This window comes from Hibiscus syriacus, unplaced genomic scaffold (assembly GCF_006381635.1).
Source record: "Hibiscus syriacus cultivar Baekdansim isolate YM2019G1 unplaced genomic scaffold, ASM638163v2 tig00111954_pilon, whole genome shotgun sequence".
Lineage (NCBI taxonomy): Eukaryota > Viridiplantae > Streptophyta > Magnoliopsida > Malvales > Malvaceae > Hibiscus > Hibiscus syriacus.
This window is the reverse complement of record NW_024063221.1, coordinates 283,104-308,971: the sequence shown is the minus strand read 5'-3', so window position 1 is coordinate 308,971 and position 25,868 is coordinate 283,104. Positions and strand designations below refer to the sequence as shown.

At 33.9% G+C, this 25,868-nt stretch overlaps 1 protein-coding gene across 1 annotated transcript; it reads right to left on the bottom strand.

The window, feature by feature from the left end:
- Positions 1–4,558: 4,558 nt before the first annotated feature.
- Positions 4,559–11,290, bottom strand: LOC120173498. Its single transcript, XM_039180649.1, has 8 exons — positions 11,141–11,290; positions 10,719–10,835; positions 5,553–5,619; positions 5,398–5,422; positions 5,165–5,254; positions 4,850–5,049; positions 4,738–4,796; positions 4,559–4,648 (listed from the first exon to the last, which is right to left on the bottom strand). The coding sequence occupies exons 1-8, from the start codon at positions 11,288–11,290 to the stop codon at positions 4,559–4,561; spliced, it is 798 nt and encodes a 265-aa protein (XP_039036580.1).
- Positions 11,291–25,868: the final 14,578 nt, after the last annotated feature.

The window sequence follows — 25,868 nt, the reverse complement described above, 5'->3', positions numbered from 1 at the left end:
CAGGATGAATAAGCCGTGCCCACGCCTTATGCGAAAACCTCTTATGGTCTTGCCAACTTCTTGAATTCCGATTTTTCCTCTTTAATTTGGGGATTTTGTGAAGATCATTCTAATCATTAGATTTTGAACTTGTTTTATCCAAATCTTCAACCTAATCCACAAAATATGAAATATAATCAAAATCCATGATTTAAGCAATTTTAGTTATTCAAATATAAGGAAAATATCATAGAATATATGTCTAATATGCATCTTATCAAGGGATCCACCCGAAAGTGAGGAATCCACATCAATTAATCCCAGGTTTGCTTATCACATGTTCATATAAGAACCTTTTGCATGTTAACATACTCTTTTCAAGTTCCAAAACCAAAAGCAAGCCTTAGTGATTTGGTCACCGCATGAGATTTTTTTTTACTAATGGAGATTTGGTGAATTTTGACAAAAAAAAGCGAAAAGACTATATCAAAGCAAATTTCAAAAGTAATTTACAGGTTCAAAGAAATTTGCATTTCTATGTAAATTTGTCTACATGTTGATTGGGGTATGATTTACATACAATCCTGATGAAAGATTACGTTGTTTCAAGCGTGATAAGTTACGAATGAAAAAAAAATGAAATGCTTCTTTTGTAACAAATGATAATTCAGTCCAGGAAAGATGTTTATCAAGAGATTAATAATATTTGTTCTAATCCGAGAGGTACGTACGAATGAATGGATTATTGAGATTATAGCCAAAATGAATTATGGACAAACAAACAGATGCAAATCGGGCTTGCACTTTGTCTTTTGTGGATGTGTATCTTGCGCTCTAACCCACAAAAATTGCCCAAGTCGTGCATGATGTAAAGCATCAAAATTAATGCTATACAAATAATTGTGTCAGGCTTTGTATTTTTGTTTCAGATTTTAATTTTATTAAAACTTGGCTTTTAATAGTTTCAATAAAATGGTGTTGAATGTGAATTTCTGTTTCGGGTTTTAGTTTTACTAAATTCCCGTCGTTTAATAGGAATTACTCAATCTTTGAATTTTAGTTTTTGACTAAGATTCGATGTGATAAATAAGGTACCGAAACAATGTATGTTATGAACAAAAGATTTGTTTTAGGATTTTAATTTTACCATCCAAAAGAATTTATTCAATTTAATGTTTATAACAAAAATCATTTGAAAGTAACAACATTGTTGTTTAACAAAATCAGATGGTAAAAAAGATTAAATTAATTTTTGATTTATTGTTGGAATTATTATGAATTCTAGTTTTGTGTTTTAAACAAAACATTAGATAATCCAATCGTTTCACCTAAATCCTAAAATGGAATTCGAATAAAATTTAACGATATTAGTGATTGTGATTCACAATGAGAAGTATGTTAAATTATATGGATAGAATTTCAAAACATGACAGTAATGAATGTTACATTTGACCATATTTAATATGATCATATATATGCATGATGATCCTGCTATCATTAGAGAAGATGTGGTAAACATTATTATCGTATTTAATGTTGTTAAAGTTCGGAAGCACTTTGATTTTGACTTCCTATGCGGGAAACACATCCTGAATTGATTATTAGATACATTATATGAAGTGTATAGAATCCATAAGGAAACTAAAGAATTGAACAAGAACTGATGAAAGTCAAATTTTGAGTTGTCACAGGACATGTGGGGGGAGTTGTTGTATAAGTTAATTACCTTTTAAATAAGGTGCTTCACAAGAAAAAAGACATGACTCTATATGAATTATGGAAATGTAGAAAATCTTCTTATAGTTACTTGAAAGTGTAACTGTGCCTTGCAAAGGTAATTGCTAAAAATAATTTTGAAGTATATTTCTGAATGGCTAAAGTATGTGCTCAAAATATGCATATACTGTGAAAACCAAGCAACAATTGGTAGAGCACATAATATAATGTATAATGGTTATACATCGTCTACACAATACCATCAGACAAATGATCTCAAATTAGAGTTATCTTCTTTGATTTTATAAAATCAAAATATAACATTGCGGATTCGCTAACCAAAGGGTTGAATCAATATCAAATTGAGAAAACATCGAAAGGAATGAGACAAAGCTCATGAGTTATTAAGGTGCTATGTGAAGGAAAACTGAACCTCGTTGACTTGAGATCCCAAGATCTAGGTCCAATGAGATAACCTACTTGCATAGACCTTGTCAGGTCACTGTGAGGTTCTTATCTCCAAGTTTATTCCTATTATGAAAATAGTGACTAAAATGTGGAAGAGGTTAAACAATGTTTTTAATGACCATTATGTGTTTCCATCATAAGTCACCTATGTGAGAGTGAAGTGGAGTCGCTTCGAGAGACTATTGAGTTCTCTAAGCTCTTGCAGAACCAAGAGATGACCATGACTATATGGACACAACCATGAGAACCAAATCTTGTCAGAGATATATTTGTGTGAGGTATGTCATCACTTACACAAATTGTAGTACAGTTCAAGGACATCACTTTTATTGGACAACCATTAAGGTAAACATATTTTCACAAGGGAAGGTTCAAAGGGGGACGCCTACTTATCCTATGCAAATATCATATCATGTCAGTTTGAAATCATCAATTTCATTCATGTGGGGGATTGTTGGAAAATTATGAATTAATTGAATAAAATTGATGCTGTTTATAATAATTGGTGTCACTTGGTGAAAAGACTTATTAATAATAAATTATTTCACTTGGTTTAAAGTTGCATCCATTCAATTATACCTATTAGCTTTTCAATAAATCCCTCATCAAATGATCTTAACTCTTCATCAAAAGGTCATAACCTTTTGATTAATTTGTTCTCCTCTATAAATAGACTAGTTAAGCACAAATCAGAGACACAAGTTACAAAATGTAAGTTTAGAACTTTGAAATAGGAAAGTACTTAGAAAAATTCATTCCAAATTCGTTCTTTCCGGTGATAAAGAAATGCAAGATTGTGTTTGACTGATCACTAAGGTTGTGCTTACTGGTTGATCGTTTGTTGTTGTATCCTGAGAGACTGATGTACAGCCTTACTCAAAGCACATCTTAAGGAAATTGTTCATACATGCCACAACAAAACTTCCTCTTCTATTTATCTAACTCTGCTTATCCTCGATTTCACGTCAAAATACGAGTAAAAAGTTCAATTTCTCTACTTCAATTATTTATTTTTACTTCGTTCGATTTTATAATAATTTGTTTTTATTATTATTTTATGTCTCAAATTCACCATTTTGTCTAACATTTTCCACTTTATTGAAAGTACTATATTAATACTTTTAAGAATTTATTTAAAATATATTATAGTTTGAGGACAAATTCAGGCTTTAAACTATAATTTGGGAATGTGTGGTGTAATTAACCCTTTTACATATAAGTTTAGTATTTTCTACCAGATTAATGGGATCAGGTTGATTCATGTGAGTGATAATGCACGTTACCTTTTAGTGGGTGGAAGGAATATTTGAAAAGTAATAGCAGCTAAAAAGAAAGTAGTAGAGGGAGTGGTGGATTGGTGAAGCATATAAGTCCGTGGTAGTCACATGACGTACGGTCAAGCAACACACCAAAACTGGAACTACAGATTGTTTCACATGGAAGCATTCAAGAGATGTGGGTGACAGACAGACAAAACAGCAGCAAACATGGGAGCCAAATGGTTCTGTTTTTGGTCTCAAAAGAGAGCACAAGAGCAGGCAAGCCAAATATCGTATGTAATGTCGAGGGATCTTCCGACTTCTTTAATAGAAATCTGTCAAGTATTATCGGACGGAACTCGCCGGTGCCGCATAAAAATAATCATTTTGCAAGTGTAACTCTATGCTATATACGCAACAATGGACCATAGGAGTCGACTGCAATTAATGGATTCAAGGCTGAGGAATTGATTTTTCATGCAGCTTCACTTGTTTGTCTAAACCTCAATCGTATCAAAGGAGCCAGCAGCATCCACACTGCAACACACACCATAAATCCGATAACCGTTACGAACTTATCACCAGAGAGAAAAAGGGTTCAGGGTTTAAGGTTTAAGGTTGTGTGTACTTACGGTAAACACAGACGGCTAGCCATTCATTCACTATCCTGACCCATGTACTGGTCCAGCCCACGTTGATCGTCCATCTACAAGGGTGTGAAACCATATGAGCTTGCAGCTTGCACTTCAAATGGAAAAGCAGGGGACATACTTTTTAATAGTATGATGAATATTCCATCCGATCAATAGTATTGCGAAGTACATCGCTCCGGTGGAAAAAACAAAGTGGAAGAAGCCGTAACCATATGGAACTGCATCTTCAGCTGGTGCTTCCTTTTCCCTGATCTGCAGCCTTTGTGAGGTGCATTCTTAATACAACTACTAAATACTTAACGAGTTTTGCAGAACAAAGCTGAAAACACTGAGAATCGATGCCTGTTGAAAACGTTGCTATAACCATAGCCAGTAGGGCAATGACAAAGCTCTGGAAAAATACGAAGAGTTAGCCAAGCGCAATCACTACTCACAAGAATTTGGTTTAGTGGATTTCAAAAGATTGAAATATTACTATGATTGTCAGCCAATCTGTTCTGTTTGATTCCTCTGTCTTCCTAATGCAAATTTCCCCAGCTGGTTCACTGCAAACACATAAATGTAATCGATTAACTGCAGTTTGTAACAATGACGAGTTAACGGATGCAACGCTCTATGAAATTTCTAAAACCAGCTTAGAATCTTGCATTCCAATGGCATACCAACATATGAATACAACATACAGCCCCATGAGTCCAGGAGTCAAGTAGCCGATATTCACCTGTTTCACAAATCATGTGTTCGATCACTAATCATGCCAAAACATTCAAGAACCGAAAGCCCGGGAGTATCGAGAAAATACTTTAGGGTGGAGGGAAACGCTTGTCATGAGCTGAATGAGTACCAGTTTCCATGTGATGAAGAAAATATTAAGGAGGCAGGATGGTTCCGGTGCATACCAGACATACATCATGATGATCCCAACTATGCATATAACATATGCAGCAGTTGCAAGTGACATCACATGAATGCGACTGAAGAAAATGTGATACGATTCGAATCAGTTCGCTCTGATTGATCAGTTTCAGTACAATAATAAAGCTTGTTTTTGCAGACAAAGAATCAGTACTAACAAGGGAAGAGTCTTACCATTTTTCTGATATTTTATCAGATTGACAACAATCATTCAGCCATGTAATGAAACTGATAACACTTACTAGCTGAACTAAGAGAAAGACCCTGAAAAGGATAAGAGAGAAAATCACTAAACAATAGCATTGAGTAAAGATAACTTAGGAAGCATCATAAACTTCCTCAACAGATTCCAATATGATTGTACATGTTTTATACAGAGGAATTTATAACAGGAATCTATGATGTACCCGGCACCAAAATGCGCAATCTCCCCTGCCGAAAGAAGCAACGTAGAAACACATTTAGCGCTTTGAGCAAAACAAAACCAGTGCTCAAGTCCTAAGATTTATCATTAAAATAAGATATAATGGTAGTAGACGTTTCGGAAGAATCGAACACGAACCATATATATGTACGATAAAAGTAGGAACCAAAAAGGCGGTCACTGTCATGGCAATCCAGAGGGCGATCTTTGCATCAAGAGATCACCTTTTATCTAGATATCGATTCTTAGATTCGAGAGAATTAAGATAGATCTACGTGAACAATGAAATCGATCCGAGATGGTGATGTTCTAACTTGTCTACCTTAGAGATAAGGAGCGGGTTTCATTCGACTAAAAGGGATAGACGCTAGAGTAGGATAGACAACGACTATAGTTCACGCCGAGAGGTATTGCTACAACAACAGTCTGACAAGCCAAGGGTTATAGTTAACGCTGAGTGGTATTGCCATAGCAACCGTCTAAGAATACTTAGTAATCCTGTCAGGTAGCTTAAGCATGTCATAATAATTCATTCTGGGCTTATAATAATTGTTGTCAATACAAAAGATTAGCATAAGTGCTATGTGGTAAGTCTGAATATGCGAGGCTGTTTGAATTATATTTGAATTAACGTTTTTCCTTGTTTTATTTTATTTCGATAGTTTACAAATTTATTTTGTCTTGACCAAAATTTTCTGCAATTATAGTGTTTTCTTTTTTTATTAATAATAGCTTTTTAGTTTGACAAGATAGTAGGAATTAGTTTGTGACAACTAGTTCTGGTTGTGGTGAAGGTTAAAATTTTAGACCAATCCCTGAAGAGATGATAACTCACTTACCCTATATTACTTGATTCGATTGTGTATACTTGCACAAAATTTCTTGTCTTAGCATATACATTTACAAGCGATCAGGCTACCTGGTGGAGAGAGGAGGATATGAAAAAGTTGTTCCCACATCTCTTTGCTTCAGGTATTTATTTAAAATTCGAGGACGAATTTTATTCAGGACTATATTGAAATGATTTAAAAATATGAGGATTGATTCTTTTAAATAATAAAAGATAAGAAGGATTATGATTAATAATTTAGACTAAATTGTGATAATGGGGTATTAAGAGGGCATTTTGGTATTTTAAATGAAAAAGAATTTAAAATGTCCTTTAGATGGGTATTAACGAAATGGGAAAAGGGAGTTAGGTTACAAAAGTCTTCTTTCTCTCTTTTCTTCCTCTTTCCCCGTAACCAAGCTCCTCCATAGATCAAAGGCAAGTTTTTAAGTTAATGATTTATTCCTTCAATTTTTGTTGGTTATCAAATCATTGTTATGATGGAAGCTTAAGGAAGGTTTAGAGGAGATTAAAACTAAGTTATGAATGAGATATTAGAGATTAAAGAAAATGGATTTTTGAATAATATGTTGAAATAGGAGGGTTTATGGATGTTTATTGGTAAAATTGGCTTGACAATAAGGTAAATGAAAGATTAGAAGCCTAGAATGAGTTTAAAAACAAGTGGAATTTTTGGTGTGATTTTAAGAATCAAATGTATTTGAGATATACTAGATGTTTTAAGTATCTAAATGAAGTAAAGTTAGTAAGGTTAAGTAGAGAAGTGTTACATAGTATTGTTAGGGGTAAATGAGAGGAAAATTGGACAAAGTTGGATAAGTTTTGAGTAGAAAACTGGAAAATCTGGGCAGGGGTATCGATACTGATAGAACATTACCGATACTATAGGTAAAAATTGGGCTAAATTAGCTGAGAAGTATCGATACTGATTCAATTAGTATCGGTACCAAACGAAGTTGTATCGATACCATGGTATGGGTATCGATACCGGGTAACATCAAACCTAATTTTGGTATCGATACCATATAGGGGTATCGGTACCATAGTATAGTAGTATCGATACCATGGTAAGGGTATCGATACCGGGCCACATCGAATTTAATTTTGGTATTGATACTGGAAGGGGGTATCGATACCAATGTAGGGTAGTATCAATACCATGGTAGGGGTATCGATACTGAAGGGCCAGAAATTTTAAGTTGGGTTGATATTGTTGTAGAAAAGTTAATAATAAGTATTTTGATTATTGTTACATTATAATTGTTAGGAAATAAACTAACAATTGATATTATACATGTATTTAATGAATGCGGGATAAATTGAAATCAAGCTCCCGAGTTGAGTAGGGCTAAAGGCAAGGGCCAAGTTCCAGATTAATCATTCTTACTTTTGGACACTTAGTGAGGAAAGCCAGGTGAGTACATTTATGGTATGTAATCTAGATGAAAATGATTACAAATAATTTAATATGTATTATTGAAATATTAATGTACGTTTTACTGTAATTACTATGTTTTATATAATACATGGAAAGGATATTGTGTATGAGTTTAGATTATAACTTACTCTAAAAGAAATGAAAATAATAATGCATATGGGAGCATTATTGGCATTGAAAGGATGCCATAGTTGAAATGTATATGGGTACATTATCAACAGAAAAGTATACCATAGTTAAAATGTATATGGGTATATTATCAACAGAAAAGTATACTATAGTTGAAATGCATATGGGTGAATTATCAACAGAAAAGTATGCTATAGTTGAAATGCATATGGGTGCATTATCAACAGATAAGTATACTATAGTTGAAATGTATATGGATACATTATCAACAGAAAAGTATACTATAGTTGAAATGTATATGGGTACATTATCAACAAAAAGGTATACTATAGTTGAAATGCATATAGATGCATTATCAACAGAAAAGTGTATAGTGGTATATTGTAATCATGAATGGAGGTTACAAATGAAAAGAAATAATCATGACAATTGATTATGATAATTGGGAATAAAATATTTATGTATATATAAACAAGGGTTTGTTTACTATATTATGATTCATTAAGATATACTTAACATGTGTATTTCCACGCGTAGGTAACAACAGAAATAATCAAGGAGTGAAGCCGTAGCAGCAGATATCATTCACTAAGGTTGACGCACCAGTAACATTAGGAAGGTGGTAAACCTTTTTTAAACTCGTTGGCATGTAATTAGATTTAACATAACATTTTGTCATGTATTTTAATGAATACTTATTTATTATGTCTATTTATGTGGAAATTAAGTTAAAACAAAAATTTTAAAGACTTTACAAATGAGTAAACCTTGTTTTAAGTGATATGACATTTGTATACGTATACAGAAAATGTATATACATATATGGGTTTTACAAAGCCCTCATCCGACAGAAGTCATGACCAAAATTATATCCGATAGTAGTCACCCTAATAGGTGTACACAAAGGAGGAACGACTATGAACATTTACTATTTTCTTTAAATTCAAAGGATAACTTTATTTTTGAGTGAAAACATGCGAACTAGATATCATGCAGTTAGGATTTACTTCTTATAATAAATCATGTCTTGTAGAAAGCTTGTCCAGGTAGGATTGTTATTTAATAAAAGCATGTTTGGGTAGATATCATGATTGGGTAGGTTTTATATTTATCTTTGAATAACATTTTTATCTTCATCGACTATCTTGCCCATACTAACTCATGTCTGCTCCTTTTCGTGTCATTTTTTTCCATTTTGCATTCCATCATTGATAACTCCGTAAAAAGGCTATATTTCATGCCTTTTTACTTAAGTTATTGGTTTTTTAAAAGCCTATTTCATGGCATATAGTTTCATTTAGACCCATGTAGTTGCATATGGTGTTTTTTTACTACAACATTTTATTCATTAAATTTGTGTTGCTTAAGGGAAAAGTGGTGTTCTGTTGTTGACGTGCGGGTAAATAGGGTTCAAGGAGAATTTGGGAACTGCTCAGTATTCTGGATGACATTCTTGGGCACAAAAAAAAAATAAAAAGGCAAAGATATTTTGATGATTCCTGCTAGCTATCCAACCCACACGTGAATCCCTCTACCATTTATCCTTCTGATCCCCCACTACCAGTATTGCCTACCCTTCACGTGAAGGGAATGATCTTTTAGGGTAAAAATGGAATTTGGTCACAAAACCCTAGGAGCCCTTAGTATAAATAGACAAGGATACCTCATTTTAGGGGAGTTTTTGGAAAATATGAGATAAGAGAGAGAGGAACAGGCGAATGCAAGAGATTATCCATTTTTTATCCTTTTTGCCTCCTTTCGTGGTGTCATCCATAGCCAAGCTCCAAAGGGATAGCAAGCTAGGCCTTTAAGAGAAGCTAGCTTGTTAAGACAATTCAAGGCTCACAACAGCTTACACTTGGGAGTTTCATTTCTCCTTTAGTTACTTTTCATTCTTATTTTCTTATGGTTTTGTAATGAAACAAATGTTGAAGATGTTTGATTCTAGCCCCTCCACGAACTAACTTATTTGGAACGAGTTTGTTATTGATGAGTATGCTTTTGTTTGAATGAATGGTTTATTGTTTTAAATGTTAAATACTCGTTTTGTTCATTTTTTAAATACTTAGATTTGTAATAGCTTTTGAGAGATAGTTGTTAGATATGTTTGATGCTTAATATCGAGAGATTTAAGCTTAGATCGATGTGAACAGTGGGGTGGAGCTGGGAAGTAAAACCCTAACTTACTTTGGAGATAAGGATAAGGTGTTAACGACTAAAAAGAGTAGAACTTATTCAATAAAATCTTGTTGTCGTTTATGTTGAGAGGTATTGTTGTAGCATTTTTACTATCAGGTTTCTTTGTAGAGATATCCTAGAAACACCTTATAAAACTCTGGCGAACAGTATACTCATGGAAGAAGTGAACCATTCTAGAAGACAAGGCATAGGATTCCTTAGTAAACCCAGTCGTTTATCCTTCTAGTAGCTTGTTTATTAGAAATTGTCAAGTTATCTTTTCTCATACCCCAGTGCTCAACTCAACTTTACTATATCATTCTTTACTTTTTTATATCATTTCACTCACATCAATTCTTTGCCACAACATTCTTATCCAATTGTTCATACTAATTTACTCTTTATTGTTTATAGTTTATGTCACGAAATTTACTCGAATTCCCTCTAATCACTGTAGAGACGATACTCACTCACTACTGTATTACTTGTTCGATGTGTATACTTGCACAGATTGCATACCAAATAAATTACACTCACACGTGGAACAAGTTTTTGGCATGTTGTCGGGGATTGACAATTGGTGATTTTAAGTTTAGTTTTTAACTCTTATTTCTTACTTTTTGTATAGATTTACTTGTTATTTTTGTTTACCTTTTTCAGGTGTTCTACTGTATCATGACCCATAGAGGGTTTGAGAAACCTTTATTACCTTTGGTACTTGAACTTGAACACCTTTTTCATCGAAGAAGATGTGTTCAAAGAGCTTAAAGATCCCTGTAAGGAGTTCAAAACCAAGGCGGTCAACAAGTTGAGGATCCTGAAGATCCTAATGTTGCACCAGTTCATAATGATTTCAACCTTGGTATTGTAACTTTCGAGATTTAGGCAACCCACTTTGAGATTAAACCGATGATGTTTAACATGTTTAACTCGATTGGATAGATTGGTGGTATGTCACACAAAGATGCAAGGTAACATATTTCTTCATTCATGGGGGTTTGTGATTTATTTTGGTAGCAAGTTGTACATGAAGATTTGGTGAAGCTTAATTTATTTCCTTATTCATTACGCGACCGAGCAAGGGCATGGTAGAGTGGAATTCCATTTGGCTCGATGGATTCTTGGCCAGACCTGTGAAAAAGCTTTTTGTTGCGGTATAATCCATCCAACATGAACACCCAACCAAAGAATGGCATTGGTTCCTTTCGTCAAGTTGATGAAAAGTATATGTTTGAGTGTTGGGATGTATACAAGGGATTGTTTCGCAAGTGTACCTACCATGGATTCCACGATAGGAAGCAAGTTGTTATGTTTTATAATAGTGTGAATTCTCCCACAAGGATGATGCTAGATGTTTCAGCAAATGGAACTTTTATGGACAAGTCACTTGAAGAAGCATTTGATATCCTTGATAGGATAACAAACAATTACTATCAATTCCCTTCTTCGAGGATAAGAATGAGGAGGAAAGCTCAAGGAACATTTGAGTTGGATGCTACAAATTATGTTTCAGCTCAATTGTCAGTAATCACAAATATATTGAAGAATCTCCAACGTCGTGAGGGGAAAGAAGACAAGGTGGCAAGTCCTTCCTGTGTACTTTGACGTGGCAATCATCATGTGAGTTAGTGCCCTGAAAACCATGAATCTACTAACTTTATGGGGAACTTCAATAGGAACAACAACACCAGCAACAACCCCTACTCGAATACTTATAACCCAGGATGACATCAACATCCAAATTTTTCATGGGGAGAATCAAGGTACTAATAATACAAGCGGCACAAATTGAAAACAAAATTTGATTGAACCCCTAAGTTTTCAATAAAATATTTCATTGAAAAATACCAACAAGGGATCAACATCTTCATCAAACACCAACTCTTTAGAAGCCACTCTCCAAGACTTCATGGTGACTACGATACTGCAAGATCATTCCACAACTATTAAGAACCAAAGAGCATTATTACAAAGCCAAGGAGCATTGCTGCAAAGTCATAGCTCGTCCTTGAGAGCTTTGGAAAACTAGGTGGGTCAAATTGCTCAATAATTACATGTACGCCCACAATGCAATTTGCCTAGTGATACTGAAGCCACTAAAGCTCTTGGCAAGGAGCAGTGTAGTTCACTCACTTTAATAAGTGTCACCCAACTTAAACAATGAGATAAGTTTAAGGGAAGGAAGATAGATAATTCCGGCCACAAGATTGTGCAAGAAAAACCTAAGTTGCAAGAATATGAACCTTTGGAGAAAGATGAGAATGAGGGATCGACATGTGAATCTGCTAATGGAAGACATAATAATGCTATAGCAAAATAGAAACACCCACCAGTAGAAAAAAAAACTAGACCCCCACCACAATTCCCTCAAATATTGAACAAGCAAAATTGAGAACTTCAATTCAATAAATTTGTAATATCCTTGACCAACTATAAATCAATGCATCATTTTTGGAGGCCATTGATCAGATGCCCATGTATGCAAAATTTCTCAAGGGTTTTTTAACAAAGGAAATGAAGGTTGAAAAGTATGAGATGTTGCTACAACAAAAGATTGTTATTATGTACTGCACAAGCTGTCGCCAAAGAGAAAAGATCTTGGCAGCTTTACCATTCCTTGTTCTATAGGCAATAATTTTGTCGGGAGAGGCTTATGTGATCTTAGATCGAGTGTCAATTTAATTCCCAAGTTAGTTTTTTGAAGCTTGGAATGGGAAATGCAAGATCGATCGGCCAATCTCATGTTTGACCTCAAAGGAGAATCAAAGATGTAGTGGTGAAGGTGGACAATTTTTTCCCAGTTGATTTCATCATCCTTGATAACGAAGCTGATGACAATGTGCTCATAATTTTTGGGGTGACCATTTCTAGCCACCAGTTGAATTCTAATCGAATGCGTGAATGTGAATTTATCGTGCAAGTGGCTGATCAAAGTGTGACCATCAATGTATTCAACACCCTCAAATATGTGGATTATTCTGAGGAGTGTCAATGTGTTCTAGACATAGATTCTATGGTGGAAGAGGAAGTTATAAAATTTCGCTGTAGCAATTTCTTGTAGATTGAGGAATATGTAAAGCTCAATGAAGATGGTAGCGAGGAGCTTGGGGAGCTCCCATTGAGTGGTGCAGTAGTCTATCTCACTCATTGTTAGACTAGATACACAATTTGAACCCTTAGATTTTGGTGAATTTACTCCTCCAAAACCTTCATTTGAGCATGCATCCACTTTAAAATTAAAGCCTTTGCCATCTCACCTTAAATATGCTTATTTGGGTAGTAATGAAACTTTACTTGTGATAATATCTTCTATTAAGCCTGAACATGAACATAGCTTGATAAATGTGTTATCTCAACATAATAAAACTTTATGTTGGACTATGATTGACTTGAAGGGTATAAACCCTAGTATTTGCATGCACAAAATCTTGGTTGATGACTGCCACATCAATTCTATTGAACCCCAAAGAAGGCTCAATCTAGTAATGAAGAAGGTAGTGATGAAGGATATCATTAAATGGATTGATGTTGGAGTTATTTACCCAATATTCAATAGTTCATGGGTTATCCCAGTATAATGAATACCCAAGAAATGAGGCCTGACCGTGGTAAGCAATGAGAACAACGAATTCCTACCTACAAGAATCGTCACCAGATGGAGGTTTTGTATGGACTATCGAAAGTTTAACAAGGCAACAAAGAAATACAATTTCCCCTCCTATTCTTGACCAAATGCTATATCGATTAGCAGGAAAATCCTTTTATTGCTTCCTCGATGGATACTCAAGGTACAACTAGATTTCTATAGCACTAGAGGAACAAAAGAAGATAACAGTAATACCCTTAACATGTATACGTCCCAAAATACGAGTCAAATATGTTACGCTATTCACTTTGAAATTTCTTACACAAAAATCCATAAAATTTTGTTCCATTTTAAAATTTCTTTAATTAATTACATACAATCATAAAATAATATTTTTATCATCAAATTTAAATCTAATTTTAGACAATAACTATGCAATTCAATGTTGTTTCAAAACCTATATAAAGTTGCCTAAACACTACCTGATCTAAAAGCCAATCATTTACCTTTTAAAACATAACATTATAAAATAATATTCATTTATAATATCAGGCATAATTAATACTAACCAAAATAAAATGGATCAAATTTACTAGTACAGACTATTCTAACTACTCTATCAGAGCAACCAAAAAATCATAATATACATGTCACTAAAAGTTAATAACAACATCATATATGCCTTACTGATACTGTAGGTAGGTAAGATCTCCAAAACGATGCTCGGGAGGCTCCTCACTTCATGTATTTTTTCTTATCTGAGACTATGCGTGAAAATCATCACACGCTAAGTAAAACATAGTGAGGCAGTATAACTAATTAAGGTGAGATAGGGTATACAAATATCATAACATTTCAAAACAATAAAATTTAATTCAAATAAAACAATTGAATTTCTAAACCGACTTATTTTATGCCATTTTTCCACATCATGAACATGAAAATTATCATATCATTATTTCATAAAAATCATGATAATCAATATCAATCACAATAATCATTCCATATTCTTTTCCATTTGGTCACATTGCAGTACTTTCATATTTCATTCTCATAGACCAATGTATATTTAAAAGAATGCAAGGCACGTGAGTCAGACGAGTGTGCGCAATAAGCACTCCATGTGCTATCATCAGAAAATAGAAATATGCACTCCAAGTTCCTCATATCATTTGCACCAACGGTGCTACATATAATGTACATGAATGTACAATATCAACATCAATAAACATAGATCACCACCTCATTGCATGACAATTGTACCTACGACTCTTAATGAAACCTATAATGTGTTTTCCAACAAAATCATATCATTATAAATCCATCATTTCCATTCAGTAGTATATTCATATATCATTTATCAAAAAATAATATTTTGGGTAGTTCATACCCTAATTAAAATCATAAATCATTTTAGTAAACATTATGTAAATGTTCCATAATTTTATTCAATCATACGAGGTTGACTTATCGCAAGTTGTCATCAATCAATTATAATTAAATAAATAAAATGCACTCACCTTTGCCTCATTAAAATCTTTTTATAATGATATCCTTTATTCTCGTACTTTTTCCTTCAATTTTGAATCACTCTGGATGACGTCATATAAATAACACAATGTTCAAAATATATTTTAGTATTTTACTAACATAATCCAAACCCAATAATAAAATCTATAAATTATATTTGATATTTGTTCAAAAAATAGATCACTTCACTATTCAATAACAACTTCAACATTTCCAACATGACACTTCAATCCCTTATATTTCCATATTCATCACCAAACTATTCAATTTTCATAAACTTTATAATTTAGTCACCACTTATGAATTCTTTTAAAATTTATACCAACTTTTCTAATTAATTCAAAATGGTCCTTAACCACTTTATCCAATTCAAATCCAATACTAAAATTTCCAGCATTAAAAGAATATACAATAACGACAACAACAAAAACCCTATTCCTATATGTAATGGGGTAAAGGAGAGGTAGGGTAGTAGGCTGCCCCCAACGCCAGGGTTGAGAGAAACTTTCGTGGAAGACCTCCAGCTGTCAGAAAATTAAAGATAAAGATAAAATGCAATGTACGTATAAATAAATAAATAAATACATAGTTGAACAGTCTTCATATGCAGTCTTCATATACATGTCTGTAACGGGAAATAATCCCTGTAAATAAATCCATGCACTAAAATCTCTGCATATAGATAGAAACGTAAGACCCGACTAAATTTAAAAGGAGGAAACCTGAAGAGAATGATACACAATAGTCAATGATAGAAAGCATACGAGAAGGAATAAAGTCTAATGGGTTAAAAACCTAAACTAAGGCAACACTACTCCGCTACCCTAGTTCTAAGCCTTCATAAATTCTAATGACAGAAACATATATAAAGTATAAGTCATGGAAATTATTACAAAGGCATTAAAAAGAAGACAGAGATGTAACACCCTATGTTTGTGACCCGCACTACTCGGCTACTCTGGTCTTAAGTCTCCATATTTTTCTATCAGAGGTCATGTCCTCGGTAATGGCTAAATTTTTCAAATCAGCTCTCAAGCATTCTTCCCACTTTCCGTCTTGGTCTTTCTCTCCTTCTGGCACCGTCGACTGTAATCGACTCTACCCTCATAACCGCATCCGACGGTTGTCGCCTAAGGACATGCCCAAACCACCGTAGTCTTCCCTCCCTTAATTTTTCGGATACAGACACCACCCCTAAGAACATCCTAATAGCATAGTTTGGTGTCATGTCCCACAGAGTTTTACCACATGTCCATCGTAGCATTCTCATTTCTGCGGCCTCCATCCTCCTTACGTGATCCTTCTTGATTGCCCAACATTCTGATACATACAACAGTGCTGGTCTTATTGCCATTCTATAAAATTTTCCCTTAAGTTTTGGAGGCACCCTCTTGTCACACAAAACTCCAGTAGCAGCCCTCCACTTTAGCCATCCCACCTTTATACGATGTGTAACGTCATCATCTACACCATCATCTTTATGTATCATAGACCCTAGGTACTTGAAACATTCCTTTGAGGGGATAACGTGTCCCTCTATGCATACTTCTACATCTTCATTTAACCCATTTGAATTAATCACTAAACTTTCCCAATTTTGCAATTTGGCTCCAATTCAACATTCCAACTTAAAATTTAGAATTCAAGTAATAATTTCCAGCACAGTACATCCATAATTAAGAATTTATACTTCAAAGTCCCATAATTTCCAATACATGCAAAATAGTCTATTTACTATCCCAGTATTCCAAATTGATCCAATCTAACATCTAAAGCATGCAGAATGATTCCAATATCAAACATAGACCATAGGAAATTTTGTATATTTTTCCTTAATTTAATCCCCTATAGTCGAACCTACTTAGTATATTAGGGCTTGCATTTCATTCAATTTCAAGTGTGAATTCAAGATTCTATGATCATGCTCATGCAATTACAATCATTACCACATCAAATTCAACCCAAATTCAATCAATTTCTCATAAAACCTAGCTTGGTGGAATTGGGTATATGCAATTCTAGATGATTTTAATCTCCACAGCTTGGAAATTAATCTACAACAATAATAACATAAAAGTCATCCTTTAATTCTTCTACGTTAAACATGTTCTTCATGAAACCTAATTATGAATTTCATCATCAAAGCAAGTTTTCCATAAAATAATTACACCAAGTGTTATAGAATTTCAAGTAGATTAATTTTATATCTTATAGCTTACCCAAAAACTAATTAAATAAGCTTAAAAATCAAATTGAAAAACCTCCCTTACCTAGCAATGGTGTCCATGGATTGGAGAAGATGAAGATGGTTATTTTCCTAAATTTTTCACAATCATTATCATAATACACATGGCTTTATAATAATTAAATGAGTTTAAAATTCATTTAAAACTAGTTTACCATTTTGCCATTAATGAAACTTGATAATTTTAACCATGCCATGGCAATATCTTCTATTTTAATATTCCAAAGTTAAAGATGAACCAACAAAAATTGATTTTCCACCTTTTCCCATGCAATTTTCAGAAATCGCAATTCAGTCACCAAATTTCAAAATTTTGGTTTAACATGGAAAATCGATCTTAATTCCACTGTCCATGTTAAATTTCAATATTCTAAATTATGAAAATAATATTTCCAACCTTTTTATATCATCCTTCAAATTTTTATAAAATTCTGGTTCGATCCGATTATCTGAATTCTTATTAAAATTTAATGCTTTATAACTTTTGATACAAATTCTCGAATCAAAATTTTGATTTCCACAAAAATAGTAGTTTCGTAATAAACTATTCATTTACAGGATAAAATTTATTTTCAGAAAAATTACCACTTTGGTCCCTAATTTTTTTCCAAATTTTACACTTTGGCCACTAAACTTTCAAATTTTACATGTTTGTCGCTAACCAAAATTCGGGATATTACAACAACATTCACATGCCCATATGGCAGTTACGCCTTTAAGAGGATGCCTTTTGGACTATGCAATGCTCCAACAACTTTCCAAAAGTGTATGTTGGCCATTTTCTCATGCATGGCGGAAGAATTTTTGGAGATATTCATGGATAGTTTTTCAGTCTCTAGAGATGGCTTTGAAACATGCTTAGGAAATATAGAAAATGTGCTTAAGAGATATGAAGAAGCTGACATAGTGTTGAATTGGGAGAAATGTCACTTCATGGTGATCGAATGCACTATTTTAGACCACAAGATCTTATAAAAAGGGACAGAGGTGGACAAAGAAAATGTTGAAGTGATCGAGTAGCTACCTCCACCCACCACAGTGTAGGTCATTTGAAGTTTTTTAGGACATGGAGGCTTCTATATAATATTCATAAATGACTTCTCCAAACACTCTAATCCCCTTTGCATTTTGCTACAAAAAAATCAACCCTTTGAGTTTGACGAGGATTGCTATAATGCATTCAAGGAGATAAAGGAGAGACTTATCTCATCCTCAATCGTTGTTCATCCAATTAGACTACACCATTCGAGTTGATGTGTGATATAAATGACTATGCAGTGAGGGCAATGCTTGGGCAACGTCGAGGTAAGGTCTATCATGTTATTTATTATGCTAGTCGTACTTTAAATGAAGCAGAAATAAATTACACAACCACTAAGAAAGAGTTTCTTGTTATAGTATATACTTTTGATAAGTTCAGGGCATACTTGATAGGCACTAAGGTTATTATTCATGCTGAACATTCAACCATTAAATACTTTGTGGCTAAAAGGATACAAAACCTAGACTTATTAGGTTGATACTTCTCTTACAAGAATTTGACTTGGAGGTTAAGGATAGAAAGGGCACTGAAAACAAAGTTGATGATCATCTTTCTAGGCTAGACAACAATGTTAAATATGATGAAAACGTAGAAATCAAGAAGGAATTCCCTAACGAGAAAATATTATTTACAGCAAAAATTATGTGGTACGTTGATATTGTTAACTTTCTTGTTAATGGTATTTTGCTGGTTGATTTGAACAACCATGGAAAGAAGAAATTCAGACATGATGTGTGATTCTATTATTGGGACGAGCCTTATTTGTTCAAGCAATATGTCGATCAAATGATTCGAAGATGTTTCCCGGAAAAGGAGAAAAAAGATATCCTATTTCATTTTCATACAACTCCTTGTGGAGGCCATTTTGTAGGGGCAATGAATGCTGAAAAAATATTACAATTCAGATTCTATTGGACTACACTCTTTAAAGACGCACATGAATTCTACAAGGCTTGTGATAGATGCCAAAGAGATGAAAACATCTCTAGGAGAGATGAAATGCCATTGAAAAATATCCTGGAGGTGGAACTTTTCAATGTATGGGGTATTGATTTCATGGAACCATTTCATTCTTCATTTGGGGATCTTTACATCCTATTAGCAGTAGACTATGTATCTAAATGGGTTGAGGTAGTGGCTACACCGAAGAATGACTCCAAGACTATCCTCAAGTTTCTTCACTAGAACATTTTCACGAGATTTGGAGCCTCTATAGAAGGAATCCACTTCGCCAACAACGTTGCTAAGGTATTGTAAAGATATGGGGAAAGGCATAAAATTGCTACAGTATATCACCCCCAGACCAATTGCCAAGTTGAAGTCTCTAATCAAGAGACAAAGTAAATACTTGAAATATTGGTCAACCCCAAAAGAAAAAACTGGTCTCCAAGGCTTGATGAAGCTTTATGGGAGTATTAAAAGACATTTAAGACACATCTTGGAATGTCCCCATTCAAGCTCGTTTATGGCAAATCATGTCACCTTCCATTGGAGCTACAACACAAGGCCTATTGAACCATCAAAAAGCTCAATATGGATGAAAAGTTGGCTGGAGAAAGATGGTTATTAGAGTTTAATGAAATGGATGAATTTTGAGCTCAAGCTTATGAAAATGCTCGTTTGAACAAGGAGAAAACCAAGAAGTGGCATGACAAGCATCTTTTGTCACAAAATTTTCATGAAGGCCAACAAGTCCCCCTCTAAAACTCTAGGCTCGATCTATTTCATGACAAGCTAAAATCACGATGGTCAGGCCCATTCCAAGTGAACAAAGTCTACCCTCATGAAGCTATTGATATCAAGAACCTCGATGATATCACAATATTCAAGGTTAGTGGATAGTGATTGAAGGCCTACACTGGTGCTCCTATCTTGTGCAACACGTCTTCCTTCCTCCTCCATGACGCATAACAGTTTGCATACACCGTTCTTTTTCTTTTTTTGTTATAGCATTTTTACATGATTTGTTCATACATAAATCTTTTATTTTTATTTTATTCTATTATTGATTTCTTTGTTTTCAAACCCTTTAATTTAATATTTATTTTACATATATTTTTAGGGTTTTTATATTGAATCTTTAGATAGGTGGTGGATGGGGATAAGGAGACAAAATAATTTGAACTTTTGGTTATGTTTTCCCTTACTCTAACAAGGAAATTTCGAATAAAACCCTAGATTTTCAAATCTCACCATATCAAATCACCTTTTTACTTTTTCTCTCATATTTTTCTTTAACATTAACACCCCCTTAACCTTTTCCCTATTTCCAAAACCATTGTACATCACGTTACCCCCATTAAACTCCCAACTCCTCTTTTCAGTTTCTTTCCATCATTTTCTCCTCTATTTAGTTTTTCTCTCCTTTTTCTTCCTTATACCCGATTCAAATACCCAAACCAAAACAAAAACAAAGCTTACTTCTTTTTCATCTTAGCTCTACCATGTCCCATTTTAAACAAGTGACCCATTTTAAACAATTGACTGGTGTATCTTCTTCATCACAAATGCCACAGCAAATCCAAATCAAAAAGTTCAAGGAAGAGGTAGCCAAAGAGAGGTTTCAACGATCAAAGGCCACCATATTTATCTCAAATAAGGGCTCATCTTCTCAACTTGTGAGGAAGAAGATTCTAGCCTTGAATTGATGGAGTTTGTGAATGCACATAAGTGGAAAAGATTTTTGTAACACCCCGGTGAAGTGGCTACAACATTGGTGAAAGAGTTATAAACTCATCCTACCAACCCTCCTCAGTACTTCATTTTCGTGAGAGGAGAGAAGATTTGATTTACCCCCTCGACCATTAATCAATTTTTCAAGTTAAAAGATGTGACAGATCTACACTCCTCCTTTGTTCAGTACATAGAAGAGAAAACCTACCAAGGAATCCTCCAAGATTTGTGTTTCTAAGGTAGCAAATGGAAGGGATACACTCCAAGTAAGCTATCCATGGAGCGGAGGTGTCTTCAACCAAAAGTAAAATTATGGAGTCACTTCCTAAAAATGAGGTTAATGCCTACATCTCACCACACAATTATCTCACTACAACGAATATTATTGCTCAACTCTATTGTTGTTAGTCTATCCATTGACATCAGTAAAATTATTGTGGATGAAGTCTATGCTTTCTTGAAGTAGAAAACGAGCCCTCTGATCTTCCTAAGTTTCATCACTACACTTTGTAGGAAAAAGATGGTCTATGAGGACCCATTCGATGAAATTATCCCCGAAAAAAGTGGCATCACCAAAGGCATGACTCATGAGTTAGACTTCAATGAGGATGCCCCAAAGGAAACATTCGAGAGGGGTGCAAATAAAATTTTTGCAGCAAGATTGGTTGCAAATGTGGAGTCGTCCCAACAAACCAAAGAGCAATTGAAAGGCCCGAAGAGTGATTTATAGACGTTCTTCATTTATGTGAAGCAAAGAGATAAGGTATTATCCTCTCATTTTAAGGAGATACTCCCCTTGAGATCAGTCAATTTTCCTTCCTTCCCAGACTTCTTACTTACAACACCAATGGATGCTGCAACATCCTCTTATGGTGAACCAGGCAACAACACAACTCCAGCTAAGGAGATGACCACCATTGTTACCATCCCAGCTGAGCCCATCACTACATGCCCTTCCTCGTTGGTGTGATCAATACCTTTTTTAAATTGCATTCGTATTTGTATCTTTTCATTTCGCATTTGCATTGCATATAATTAAGCATTTTTACATACATTAATCATAAAAGCTAGAATTAATTCATAAAATATTCCATGGAAGTGGTCATAATCATGTGAAACAATGATAAGAATGAAAACAAGATTTGAGCAACTAAAGAAAGAACTATAAGAGGACTTGCATAGAATGCAAACAAACTAGGAAGCCAAATTGGAAAAATCACATAAAATCACTTTGGATTGCATCTTGCAAAACTAGGCCAACATGATAGACCAAGTTGTAGCAAAATTGGTAGGGCTCAATCAGTCAAAAGGGAAGGAACAAACTTCCTCAACTATGGAGGCCCCCGAGTGTGTAATGGCACATGCTACTCCATAATTAAACATTTCACTCGAGAAGCTTCCCAGTAACAAAACAAGCTTCTCCACCGCTAAGACTCAAAGCAATCGTACTGATTATAGCATGTCTACTTTTAATCAAATGAGGGAATGTGAGAATAAGATCCCTGAGAGTTTAATGATTGATGCATAGACACTTTCAATGCATTGAAAGAATAGAGTTCCCAAAATGAAATGGATGCAAGTGAGTTAGTCTTACTTCCTGACTTAGTGTTGCTGTCCAAATTCAAAATGCCTTAATTTGAAAAATACAGTTGAACTAGTTGTCTCATTGTTCAACTCACGATGTTTATTCAAAGAATGTCTGGATACACCAACAACGATCAAATGTTGATCCACTACTTTCAAGATAGATTGATCAGACCCCACTTCTAAGTGGTATAATCAGCTAATTCAAACTCAAATTCTCTCATGGAATGATTTAGCTCATGCCTTTCTGGGTCAATATAAACATGACAAATATGGCCCCAAATCGAACAATGCTACAAAATATGGAGATGAAGTGTAATGAAAGCTTCTGACATTATGCACAATGATTAAGGGATGTTGCATACCTAGTGCATCCATTAGTGACTAAAATGGATTTTTCACCATATTCATTAAAAACTAAAGCCTCCATACATTAAATACATGGTAGGGGTTATCAATAAGAATTCCTCTAACATCGTCATGTGTGGAGATATTGTTGAAAGAGCTATCAAGAATGGCGAGATAGGGGGCCCAAACAATATTGACACTGAGAAAGGAATTAAGATCCATAAGGTGGGCCTCGATTGATCCAATTCCAATTACCTATGATGAATTACCCCAATGGTGGTTGAGAAGAACCTTGTGAATCCAGTCCAGTCCAAGACAAAATAACCCTCATTTCTTAAAGGGTACGATGTTAACGCCATATGTAACTACCACATAGGGAGCTCATGCACAATAATGAGAATTATGTGGCACTAAAGCATAAGGTCTAGAATTTTATTGATTCAGGGGCATAGACATTTAATGGTTAATGGGCATTCTAATGCGAATCAAGAAGAATGTCATTTTATCCATCATGAAGCTTTGCTGCGCTTGCATGAAAATTGTTTTATCTTGTTTGAACTTGTTTGTTTTTCTTTCTTTTTTATGTTTAATGTTTTTTAGGTCACTTGACATTTGAACATATTGAATAAATAGCTACCTTATAAGGTTATGAGCAATGATACAAGTCTTAACCTTGTAGTTCTTTAAATATCAAATCAATTAAAGATTCTTTTAATTCTCCAAGAATTACAGATCTTTGATATGTGGCAAGATTAGACCTTTCATATCCCGTCCAAAGCCAAAAAGAATCAATCACTCGATTCCTTATCCAAAATTATTTATGGTCACTACCAAAAAACCAAATCTTGACATTAACTCTCTTTGAGACACCAAAGTCATATTCTTACATTCTCAGGCACAATTAACCTGGCCATAATATTACCTTTCCCCAAAGATATGACTTCAAAGTTCCATCATCGTCTTCTCAAAAACAAAACCAACATTCTTATACTATAATAAAGCCTAAAGACATTGAATACAAGATGCTCATTTGTACGTGAATCATTCTTGCAAGTGAAAAAAGATGGGGCATTCTAGATCAAGATTCTGAAGATAAGCTCGATGTTGCGTGTGTAATGTACTATGCTATGGCACGCAAACTATGCAAGTATACATAATCGAAAAAGTAATATAGTAGTGAGTGAGTATCCTCTCCATAGGGATTGGAGGAACTTAGAGTAAACCTTATGCATTTAATTATGACTAGTAAAGTATATAATGGTATGAACAATTGGATTTGAATGTTAAGGCAAAGTGTTGAAGTATTGAATGAAATGTTGTGACAAACAATAAAATATGTTGTAGAAGATGAAGTAGGTATGCTATGGCCAAATTGTGTTGAGTACTAGAGTATGAAATAAGATACTTGACAACCTCAAAAAATAAGCTACAAGAAGGATAAACGGTTGGGCTTACTAAGGAATCATATTCCTTCATCATCCATGAGTATGTTGCTCAATAGGGTTTGGTAAAGTATTCTTATGCTATCTCTAGTAAGGATCCTGATGGTGAAAATGCTACGACAATACATCTCTGTAACACCCATAACCCGTATACGTCTAGAATTATGAGTTAAAGATGTTACATTAACGTTTCAGAAAATTCCTTGAATGTTAATTCTTAAAAATCGTTTCATTGTAAAACATGTTTTTATCAACTTTAAACATGTTTTATTAAACGTATATATTCATAAAATAATAATTTATCATTCTAAACAAATCTACTTTTACGTAGTAATTAGGCAGTTCAGTGTTGTTTAATAATTATATAAAACTGCCTAAATATTGATTGATTTAAAAACCATTTGAAACCTAACATTTATAAAATTCATTCATACGTACGATTATAACTAAAATAGCCAAATTAAAATAGTCCTAAATTACTATTACATACCAATTTAAAATAAATTCGATAAAGCAACCAAACAGATATAATGTACATGCCACTAATAAGTCAAAGATAGGATGTCTTACTGATACTATCAGTAGGTTTGATTTCCAAAACATGCTTAGAAAGCTCCTCACTTCACATCCTTTTCTTTATTCGAACCTACGCATGAAAATCATCACGCACTAAGTAAAACTTAGTGAGGCAGTTATAGTGCAAAAGTGAGTTAAAACATAAAATGAAATAAAATATTTTAAGAAATAAAAGGAAATGTAATTTAATGAAAAAGCATTGAAACTTTCAAACCAAGCTATTTAAGTCGATTTCCTCTTCAGAAAACATGAAAATTACCATCTCATGATTTTATCAAAATCATGTAAATCAACATCATATAAAAAATCTATTTCATATTTCTTTTTCATTCGTATATAATTCAAAACTTTCATTTTCATATTCTTTCCTTTCAGATACTTTTCTTAAATTTCATATTTACTTTCATAGCCAAATACATATTTATGAGAACACAAGGTACGTAAATAGAACATAAGGTGCGCACAGGGCACATCACGATGCCAATCTTAATTGAAACATACAATTCACTCCAAGTGCAATCATAACATGAGCATCAACGGTGCAAATCATAATGTACAGGAATGCACCATAACTTAACTGGGAAGTACTCAACTTAATGGCATGTCAAATGTACCTACGACTCTCAATGCAATATACAATGGGCTTATATATCATAATAAAATCATTAATTAATCAACGTTTAAAAATCATAAACCTTAAAAATTCATCATCATAAAAATCATACTTGGGTAGTTCGTACCCTAAATCACTCATAAAACTTATTGAAAATATTATAGAAATCATTCATAATTAAAAGTTATAAATCATATTTGAAAATAAAATGAGGTTGACT